At 45.8% G+C, this 11609-nt stretch overlaps 1 protein-coding gene across 1 annotated transcript in view; it reads left to right on the top strand.

Annotated features, from left to right (window-relative positions):
• Positions 1 to 2375: 2375 nt before the first annotated feature.
• The window catches only part of RHCE (Rh blood group CcEe antigens), a gene marked incomplete at its 5' end in the record, with an annotated part of 33145 nt that continues 23911 nt past the window's right edge, over positions 2376 to 11609 (top strand). The window contains one exon of the mRNA XM_079927404.1: positions 2376 to 2523. Coding sequence (XP_079783530.1) covers positions 2376 to 2523 — 148 coding nt within the window. The remainder of the gene's footprint in view (positions 2524 to 11609) is intronic.

Raw genomic sequence — 11609 nt, 5'->3', positions numbered from 1 at the left:
TTGGCCCTCTTGTCAAGCGGTCCGTCCCTCACTGAGGCAGGATCAGGTTAGGATGCCTCTGTGAGAACCAGCTGCCATCATCACTGAATTTGCTAGCTGGTAAACGCAACCATCAGGGGCTCCAGGCGCAGGAGCTGGCAGCGGCTGGAAACCTTTGGTGTTCATCTGCCTGACACTTGGTTTCCCTGGGCTGCCTGGTTTACAACCTGCTGGTACAGGACCCATGCCAACAGGGGTCACATTCACTTATCCCCCTCACAGGGGAGTCCCTCTTTAAGGAAACCCAGCTCATCAGAAGTGCTGATGGCCAGAAAAGGACCAGAAATCAGAACCAGGGCTGACCATGAGGGCTAATCTCTAGAGACCAGGGCACCTACTCCCTTATTTACTGTTGAGATAGCAGAAGCCTTAGAATCCTACATTCCTAGACTTTTAGAAGTGGAAGAAGACTTAGAAGTTATCTGGACTAAAGTTAAGTGGTTCAACACCCAGGTGCACAAGTCAGACTTCCTGGGTTGAAATCCCAGCTCTATTACTTACTAGCCCCATAAACTTGGGCGAGTCACCTAACCTTTCTGTGCCTCAGCTTCCTCTGTTGTAGTAAAGGCTAATAGTCCCATCTCACAGGCTAGTTAACTGAGTTCATACATGTAAAGTGCCTAGGACAGTGCCTAGCACGCTAAGTGCTTAGTAAATTTTAGCTCCCGAAAATACCTAAAACAAAAGTAACCAGGTAGTGGTTTGCAGCCATTTTTTTTCCTAGGCATGTCTTAACATACTGCGTCATTAATTTTTTACAAAAGTGGGATCGTACTTACACACTGTTCTGTAATTTCCTTTTTCACCAAATAATATATCCTCTGTGCCATTTTTGAGAAACCTTAAAAGCATTTTCCTCTGGATTTTCCCCCATGTTCAGAACAATCATATGGGTGGCAGATCGTGTGTCCTATAGTTTACTTAACCAGTCTTCTACTATTGGACATTTAGGTTATTCTCAATTTTTTCCCTTCTGTAAATAAAGCTGTGCTGAGCAAGAAGTGACTGATGCCCGTGACTGTATGACCTTGGGTGTGACCTTCTGTGTCTCGGTTTCTTCATCTAAAAACAAAAAGACAAGATTCTACCAGGTGATTAGAATCTCCCTTGATCCAGATATGAATCGCATGCCAGACATCTCTGACAAGCAACCATCAGTTTCTGCTTGCATTCCCCTAGTGACAGGGTGCTCACTACCCCATGAATGGTCAATAAAGTATCCACTCATGTTGGGTCAAAATCTGCCTCCCTGCTACTCCTAGCCAAGTTTTAGTCTCTGGGATCCCATAAATTCAGTCTATACTCAGTGGCCAGTGGCTGGCCAGTGCAGAAGGTAAAAAACTTTGATTCCTCCCTCCCTCCCTTTCTCCATGCTTACTATGTATTAGGTCTTCTGCTGAGCAGATGGATGTGACCACAGGATAAGTTAGCTGCAGGTCAGAACTAGATCTCAGGTGCCCTAAATCCTATTCCAGGGGACTATCCTCCATTGTGAGTTGGGCGTGCTAAGGCCGGTGGCCATCCTCAAATGCATTGCAGTGTTCATGCCCCAGGCAGAGTCCTGGGATGCTCTGTGAGCAAGTGACCAGAATGGGGGACAATTTTAGCCTCACCAGGGTTTTACTAGAGCTGGACCCAAGCCTCTTTTCTTTTCTCCCACCTGTCCTTAAGAGATTTAGAAACAGGTCCATTTAAATACAGTTTCAAATAAAAATAATTTCAACTGTGTAGCTCTGAGGACTTAGTTCTCTGTGGGTCCTGTGTCCTCCCCAGGGCTTAGCATTGCTCTTTGCTTTCATTCATTCATTCATTCAATATATCCTTTTTAAGAGCCCACTTGGTGCCCTCTCTGACATGTGGTAAGGTTTTAAAGAGAAATTTTGCCAATCCAAAGCCCCATCTGAGCTTTAGTTTCTCCATTTGTAAAATAGAGGTGTTGAGTTGATCTATTCTTTGCCATTCTTGCAAGATATAGTGAAGGTAAACGAAGTAAGGGGTAGAGAAGGATTCTCATGTTTGGGGATCAAGTGAATGAATGCCCTCCTTTCAACTGAGCACAGTGCCTGTAGTAGGAATGCAGCAACTACTTGTTGAATGAATAAGTCAATGAATGATTGAATGAATCAGTTAATGTTGGAATAAATGCATTTTTTTCCTCCTCCCTGTCACTGCCCCTCTGCTCCTGTGTTAACTCCATAGACAGGCCAGCAGGGCCAGCCTTGAAGCCTGAGATAAGGCCTTTGGCGGGTGTCTCCCCTATCCCTCCCCCGAGTGGGTGTGGAGCCGAGGTGTAATGCCCGGTGCTGGTGGAACTGACGCACAGAGACGGACACAGGATGGGCTCTAAGTACCAAAAGTCTGTGCGGGGCCCGCTGACCCTGTGGGCCTTTATGCTGGAGGTCACTCTCATTCTCATCTTCTTCTTTTTCACCTCCTATGAAACTTCTGTAAAGGAACAGAAGAAGCTCATGAGGACCTATCGAGGTGAGTGTCCAGAGGGGAGGTGGTCACAGAGGCAAATAGCAGGGGCAGGGGAAGAGGAGGTCTGTGGTCCTCCAAGGGCCTAGGGACTCCTTTCCACAAAGCCTCCGAGGAAAGGAGTTCCCTCATCCTCTTCCATTCATTGCACAAAGACCCAGCCAACAATACAGTCTCTTCTTTAGGACCGGTGTCACCATCACCTCTTCCATGAAGCCTCCCTTAATTTGTCAGGGCAGAGGGAGGGGCCTCCTTTTCTGTGTTCCTAGAATTCCCTTTGCCAAATGGTCTTCACAATTCTCTGCTTCTCTGCTCCCCCACCCCCGCTTCTCTCTCCTTAAAAGCAATGAATTTCATGTTATTGTTGGGTTTGGGGGATTTCGTTTCCTTTTTTTGTCTCTTTTTCGCATTTCTGTGCCACCCTCCTTTTGGAAGCTTTCCTCTCACTTAGGGGCTGGGAAGTCTGCTTTCTGCCTGCAAATCCAGAGCCATAAGCTCTGGCTGAAGGGGAATGTAGGATGGTTGTTATTTTATATGCAGCTAAAAATATTCATAGACTGTGATGAGAACAACTCTAAACAAGACAGACATCCACAGTGGTGTGGCTTTTGCTTTTTTTAAAAGTTGAGATGAGTTTTCAAGTATATCTGTGGGTCAATATGTTGTTTATGATAATGGAAGGGCCTCCTGGAGTGAAGTCCCTGGGACAAAGCTGAAACTTGAGCCTAGTTGAGTGCTTGCTTGTTTCTAATTGATATTAACTAGTTAACTGGAAGCAAAGGGAAGGCATCCCTGGGCCCTCAGCAGTGGGAAGAAGGACAAGGAGATGACTTGGGAAAGGAAGTCCCTATACTGCTTAATGGGCTAGCCCAGAGAGGGCTCTCAGTGCTGGACAAGTGAGACCTGGGCGCAATTTTAATTCATTTCAATTTACTTTGATTCTTTTTAATCCGGTACAATGTAATTCAATCCATTTACTCATTCATTCCCTCAACCCTGTATTACAAACCATGTGAGATCCAAACGCATGCTAATCAGGGATGATATTTATTGATTACTTACTAGGTACCAGGCACTATTCTAAATGCTTTACCATAACTCTACAAGACAGGTGCTATTATGATCTCCTTTGTTCTTGTGAGGAAACTAGGCACTTAGACATGGAGTGATTTGCCCAAGGTTGTTCAGCTAGCAATAGCACAGCAGATTTAAACTTAGTCAGCCTTATATTTTAAATAGGTAACCAACAAGGACCTACTGTATAGCACAGGGAACTCTGCTCAATATTCTGTAATAACCTAAATGGGAAAAGAATTTTAAAAAGAATAGATCCATGTATATGTATAACTGAATCACTTTGCTGTATACCTGAAACTAACATTGTTAATCAACTACACTACAGTATAAAAGTTAAAAAATTAAAAAAAATTAAATAGATTAAATAAATAAATAAAACTAAATTAAGGGAAAAAAATAAACTTAGGCAGCATGGTTTGAGTTTCCATGCCCTTAACCATGATGCTTCACGACCCCATTTTACAGTCAGGTTGAGCCTCTTGTCATATAATCAGTAGGCGTAGGAGCCAACATTGAAACTTTGTCATTTGGGTACAGGGTCCCTCTTCTTTACCCCTAGGCTGTGCTGCTAACGTATAATAGATATAAGTGTCCTCAGGTGCTCACTTGGTATGGAAGCACAGAGGAGGGCCCACAACCCATGCAGGGAGATGGTTATGTCAGGAAAGGCCTCTGGAGGGAAGTGACTGCCCAGCCAGGACTTGGAGGCTCAGTAGGAGTTACCATGTGAAAATGGAGGGTCAAGAGCACAGCAGGAACCATTGTGTGTACACTCATCAGACTGCACCAATCTGGGGTTTAACAGTGCAGTGCTGTTGGAGCATAAATAGGGAAGCAGGGTGTGGTGGACCCATTGCATTGAGTGAGAAGTTTGCCCTTCATTGTTTTGATCTAATAGGAAGCAGGAGTGTGATCAGTTTGGGTTTGGGTTATGGAGAAAGCCATTCCAGGGCTGGCATGGGGATGGAGAAGAGAGCATGACTTGAGGTAGAAGGCCAGTGTGGAGGCTGTAGTGTAGTATGGACCAGGGGGCTTCAAATTTTTCTGATCATGCACACCATTATTCAAGCATGCACCATATTTATACGTACCGCTACATGAATACATTTTGTACATTATTATACAAGTACACAACTTAGAAAATTTGAAAGAAATCAAAAGTAAATATAAAATATTTTCAAATTACTGATCATAATGGTGTCAGTTACTCTTAAGGCAAGGTCCATGGTTACTGTTAATGATAGTGGATGGGACTTCCCTGATGGCGCAGTGGTTAAGAATCCACCTGCCAATGCAGGGGACACGGGTTCGATCCCTGGTCCAGGAAGATCCCACATGCCGCGGAGCAACTAAGCCCGTGCTCCACAACTGAGCCCGTGTGCCACAACTACTGAAGCCTGCATGCGTAGAGCTGGTGCTCTGCAATAAGAGAAGCCAGTGCAGTAAGAAACCCACACACCGCAATGAAGAGTAGCCCCCACTCGCCACAAATAGTGAAAGCCTGCGTGCAGCAACAGAGACCCAATGCAGCCAAAAAAAATAATAAATAAATAAATGATAGTGGATGCAATCCATTCCTCGGGGTCTTCTTAACAATTTCAAATTATCTTGCTTGACTTCTTGTCAGATATGATTAGATTGACTTTTTTTTTAAACTCTGAATGTGGCTGACGGAGAGTCTGCACGAGGAGAAGTATCACTCTGCCCTTTTGTTTCTGTATGTTTGGCTGCCATTATTGTTCTGCCTTCAATCTCTGTTTTTTGGCAGGAGTTGTTTGAGCCATTAGTCCGTTTTGTGAAGGTTAGTTGAGTTAAAACTAGGAAGCAATCTGTCAATCCACTTAATCTAATCCAGTCCCCGTAAATGATAAGTTATTTAAACCAGCCAAGTCTTTTTTTTTAAACATCTTTATTGGAGTATAATTGCTTTACAATGGTGTGTTACTTTCTGCTTTAGAACAAAGTGGATCAGTTAAACATATACATATATCCCCATATCTCCTCCCTCTTGCGTCTCCCTCCCACCCTCCCTATCCCGCCCTTCTAGGTGGTCACAAAGCACCGAGCTGATCTCCCTGTGCTATGCAGCTGCTTCCCACTAGCTATCTATTTTACATTTGGTAGTGTATATATGTCCACGCCACTCTCTCACTTCGTCCCAGCTTACCCTTCCCCCTCCCCGTGTCCTCAAGTCCATTCTCTACGTCTGTGTCTTTATTCCTGTCCTGACCCTAGGTTCTTCAGAACAATTTTTTTTTTTTTAGATTCTATATATATGTGTTAGCACACGGTATTTGTTTTTCTCTTTCTGACTTACTTCACTCTGTATGACAGACTCTAGGTCCATCCACCTCACTGCAAATAACTCAATTTCATTTCTTTTTATGGCTGAGTAATATTCCATTACATATATGTGCCACATCTTCTTTATCCAGTCATCTGTCGATGGACACTTAGGTTGCTTCCATGTCCTGACTATTGTAAATAGAGCTGCAATGAACATTGTGGTACATGACTCTTTTTGAATTATGGTTTTCTCGGGGTGTATGCCCAGTAATGGGATTGCTGGGTCATATGTAAACAAGCCAATTCTTAAAAAAGACATTTTTAAGACAATCTGGAAACTGGAATAAAACATGAATATTATATAATATACAGAAATTATTGTTAGTTTTGTTAGGTGTGATAATAGCATAGTGGGTGGTTTTTAACCTATTTAGAAACAGGTTTAACAATTTAACAAATAGTGAGCCCTATTTGTTAGAGAAGCATATTGAAATGGAATGATGTCTAGGGTCTGCTTCATGCCAAAAAAAAAAAAAGAAGAAGAAAGGAAACAAGGATAATAAAAACAAGATTGACCCCGTGTGACAATCATCAAAGCTGGGAATGGGTACATGAGGTTCATCATGCTACTCACTCTGTTTTTGTGTATGCTTAAACTTTTCCATAATATAGAGGTAAATTTAAAAAAACAAATCCCTGTCGTTAGTTGCACCATGACGAATACAGAGAAACACATGTCACCCCCCTGCTCAGTGGCCCAATATTCCCTTAGAACACCTTCCGAAGCTAGGACACTAAGCTGTCTGACATCCTGAGCAAGTGAGAGGAGGCTCCTGGGTTCATCTCAACATTAAATGCTTGCAGAGTTGCAAACTTCACCAAGTGTCTTTAGGGGTAGAAGAGCCTAGATTAGTGGTTCTCACAGTGTGGTCCCCAGACTAGCCACCTCAGCATCCCCTGGGAACTTGTTAGAAATACCCGGGCCCCCATCCATACTTACTGATCTGAAACTCTAGGGTGGGGCCCAGCAATCTGTGTTTTACCAAACGCTCTAAGTGACTCTGACGCTCATGGAAGTTTGAGGACTACTGGAGCTAGACTGATTCACATCTTGCCTCTGCCTTTTCTTAGCTGTGAGACCTTGGGCAAATCACTCAACCTCTCTCTGCCTCTGTTTTAACCTCTGTCACATGATGATAGGACTTATTTAGTTGTCAAAAGGATTAGAAGAATGAACACATACCAAGACTGATAAAGAGTATTGTCTTTTATTATGAATAAACTTTAATTTCTTAATTTTGTTAGTAAAAATGAATAGAACTAGAGTGCTCATATCTCTTCTTCCAGCAGCCCCTGTGGTTGCCTGGAGCATCTTCTGAGGGGTGTGATCCCTACTCTGATGACCACTAGCCTGGATGACCTGTGATGAGGCCAAATGGGCAGGGACAATAGAGGAGAAGTGAAGAGTCAGATTCAAGAGCTACCTAGGAGATAAAATCAGCTGTTCTTGGCAAAAACGAGGGAGGAGTCAAGGATGGCTTCATATGTGAGATTTGGCAGATGAAGGAGCCCATTCCTGAGATGAGAGACACAAGGGGAGGGGCAGATTGTGGGATAAAGGAACAATGATATGTTCATTCTGGGCTTGGGATTCAGGTGCCTGTGAGATGCTTGGGGGAAGCAAGTGCATCCATTATCTACTGCCGCATAACAAACCACCCCCAACCTTAGTGGCTCAAAACAGAAATCATCTAACTTGTTCCTGATTATGATTCCATGGTTCAGCAATTTTGGCTGTATTTGGTGATGCAGTTCTTCTGTCAGTTCTACCTAGGGTCACTATGCATCTCTAGCCTGGAGGTGGCTGCATGGCCTCAGATAACCTCATTTGCATGTTCGTCAGTTAGTGCTGGCTGGCAGCTAGCCCATGTGGTTCCAGCAGACTAGCCCAGACTTTTCACATGGCAGCAAATGTGTTACCACAGTAAGAGAGGGCAAGCCCCAATGAGCAGGTGCTTTTCAAGCCTCTGCTTGTATGGTGTTTGCTAATGTCCCATTAACCAAAGCCAATCACAAGGCTCAACTCAGGTGGGAGGGGTCTATACTGGAAGCCATGATTCACTGGGGGCCATTACTCTGACAACCTATCACACAGAGCCTGCTTGCAAGCTGCCACATTGGGAGACCATCCTGGGCCCTGCACTGTGGCTACCACCCAGTTGCCCCCATATGCCTTAGAAGCAGTAAGCAGAGCTACTAAAAGACAAGAGCGGCTTTGCCAGGGACATATAAATACCCCCAAATCCTGGTACCTTCTATATCTCAGCCTTGACTGCCCCTTTGATTGGGCAATCTCTTTTTCTTTTCCCAGGCTGCTGCAGAGGTGAGGGTGGGGTGAGAGGCTGCGGGGAAGGGGAAGGCAGCATGGGGCTCCGTGGATGGTCCCTGACAGGGGCTGCAGAGGTCCTCCCAGTCAGTGGTGGGGAGCACGGTGTGGAGGCCGAGCCCAGGGCCTGAGGGACAGACGCTTGGCCTGGCTTCAGAGCTGTCGATGCTGAAGTGTCTGCAGGCCAGAGGGAGGGGCTAGGGTGGGTGGGGACACAGAGTGAGACTCCCAGGGGCAGCCAGGCCGAAGGAAGGGGGAACAGTCTTGCCTGAAGTCACAGCTAACCAGTGGCAGGTGTGGAATAATAGTTACTAACACTTACCGTGCACCCAGTGCTAGGATAAGCAATTCAAAGGAGCCAGCGAGCTTAGTACGCACAGCAAACCTCTGAGCAGGTGCTCTTGTTTCAGACCCTTTTACAGACTAGCAAGCGGGTACACAGAGATAGAGCCAGACTCTGGACTCTGACAACCTGACAACACACGCTTCGTTTGACACTATGGAGAGCGAAGAATGTATGGAGAGGCAGGATGGTATAGTGGTTAAGCCCAGAGAGTCAGGATTCAGCTCTGCCACCAACATTTGCTAGCTGTGTGACCTGGGCTAATTACAGCACCTCTCTGTGCCTCCCTGTCCCCATCTGTAAAATGGGGATAATAAATAGTACCTCCTACATGGGCTTGTTGAAGGTTAAGGCTGGCAGGCACTTGGAAGAGTGCCTCGTATGTGGCGGGCACCATGTATGTGCCCGCTGTTACAGTGATGGTAATTATTGTCCTGCAGGACTCCCAGGTTAGACTTTCTCTAAGTCATGGGACTTTCATAAACTTCTGAAGGCCTGCCTTAGACAGTATGTAAAACTCCCCTCTGGGGTCCGGTTGTTGGGGCCCCTGCAGCAATCCTCTCTTTATCACCCCTGGACACCTTAGCATCATTAGCTTATCAGACCAGCAGCTGATGAGGGGCTTAGCGCAGGGTCTGAGAGGCAGAGGCTGACACCAGTGGGGATGCCCTGAGCTGGGACCCAGCGCTGAAGTTGGGGTCCAGGTCGTGAGACATGGGAGGAGCAGGGGTGGGCCAGAGCCCTGAGAGGCTGGGAGAGGAAATGGGAGGATGCATGGGGTGAGAGTAAAGGGACCCTGAAATCAAATGTGATTTACTGACCAGTTTGGGGTGAATGTGCTCTGTCAACAGCTCCCAGAAACTGCCACCCTAATTTCATCCCCCTGGCCGAAGCACAGCCCCACCCTCAAGGACACTGTGGGGTCTTGGGAGGAGGGCCCTGAGTGCCTATACCAGGCAGCGGGCATGGCAGCTGTGCCTGATAAAACTCCCCAACCAAGAGGCTCTGACTTTCTATCTCTAGAGCCCCACGTCTGCCGTAATCCTGGTGCCCTTCCCCTCCCCACCCGCTGCCCCCCTCCTCTGAACACACCAGAGTGGTGAGGTCCTTACAGAGTATCAAGTCCGACTCCCATGTGTTACAGATAGGGAAACGGAGGCCCAAAGAAGGCAAGGGACTTGCCCAAGGTCCTTTAGTGCATTGCGGGCAAACAAGAGCAAGAGACAGCCTAGCCTGATGGGAGGGCACTGCACCAGGAGTCCAGAGCTTGGCTCTGCTACTGACATGCTGTGTGCCCTTAAGTAAGTCACAGGCTGTCTCTGGTCCCCTTCTGTAGAAGGAGAGGAAAATGCAAGATCCCCCTACTCATGGAAACGTTGATAAATCTGGACCCTTTGCATATAGCATTGCTGCAAGATGGTGGATGTGTTTGTTTGTTCGTTAGTTTATTTGCTTTTTAACAGCAGTGTTTAAGAAAAGATTGAATTTGAATATCTAAAGTGGGGTTCGCAGTCTCCAGTTGGCCATAGCCCTCACCACTCCCTAATACACATTGTACCCTTTGTATACATAGTTTCCTGCTCGGCCCCTGAAGGAATTTGAGGGATCCCAAGAGGAGCCCCTATACAAAATGTGCCCTGCCCACCCCCATTCCACCCCCATTCCTAAGGGGATGCAAGCAGGAGATGGAAACATGGCCTCCCCCTCCCTTATGTCAGAGAAAAAAGGTGAAAGAAGTTGAATCCTCCTGATTGCCCACTTCTCACCCACTCCAAGTCCCCAGATCCCGTGAAGATGCCCGGGTCTCCTACAACCTGGTGTTTGTCAGACTGACCTGGGATCGTCAACACCCACCCAAGTCCTATGTGCAAGATTCTAGGTCTGTGTATTTTTCAATGAAAGTGAATTTAAATGTAAATTGAAGAGGCTTTGGAGAGATCTGGAAATGAGAGCTTCCTTGTTATCAGAGCCAAGGGTGGAGACCAGGTGAGTTCTTATTGCTGTGATGGTGATGATGGTGCTGAGCTTTCTCCGTGTGCCAGGCATGGTGCCAAGCTCTTGAACAAAACATTACTTCCTCTGGCTCTCCCAGCACCCTCCGAGGGGGGGAGAATTGCCCATATTTAGCTGTTGAGGAAAGTAAGCAACCCACAAGGCCGTGCAGCTAAGAGGTTGAAACATAAAAACCGCCATTTTTATAGGTCAAAATGGTCAAATGTTGGCAATTTAATATGGTTTAATCTAATAGGGAACGATAGAGGTGGAGTCAAACAGAACTGTGTGACCTCAAAGCCCATGCTTTTTCCTTTAAAAAAAAATTACTTACTGTCCACGTGCTGGTTGTAGAAATTTTTAACACTGAAAATTTTTTAAAATATAAAACTCTCCTAAACCCAGAGATAATCTCCATGGGGCAAAAAATTCCTTCAAGATCTCTCTCCAGGCATTTGTACACATACGAACATAGTTGGTGTTTGTTGATGAAATAGTCTTTACTATTCTGAGCAATTATGTGCCTCATACTGTTTGATTCTGGCAACCTGATGAGAGAGGTATGATTATTTTTCCCATTTAATAGGTGAGAAAAGCAGGAGGGCAGATAGTGTGGTAGCTCAAGGCACAGGCTCCAGAGCAGACCGTCTAGGTTGAAATCCCAACTCTACCAGCTGGAGCGAGTTACTTAACCCCTCTGTGCCTCGGTTTTCTTGTCTGTAAAATGGTGATAATAACAGTACCCGGGACCTCCCTGGTGGCGCAGTGGTTAAGACTCTGCACTCCCAATGCAGGGGGCCCAGGTTCGTTCCCTGGTCAGGGAACTAGATCCCACATGCCTGCTGCAACTATAAATTTGCATACCACAGCTAAGGAGCCCGCCGGCCACAACTAAGACCCGGGGCAAACAAATAAATAAATAATATTAAAAAAAAAAAAAACCAGCACCCACCTTGAAGGATGCTTGTGAGAACTAAATGAGATAGTTTACGTGAAGTGGTTAAAACA

The sequence above is a fragment of the Stenella coeruleoalba genome (genome assembly GCF_951394435.1).
Source record: "Stenella coeruleoalba genome assembly, chromosome: 1".
Taxonomy (NCBI): domain Eukaryota; kingdom Metazoa; phylum Chordata; class Mammalia; order Artiodactyla; family Delphinidae; genus Stenella; species Stenella coeruleoalba.
Note: the sequence above shows the minus strand (reverse complement) of the source record. Positions and strands in the feature narration are given on the sequence as shown.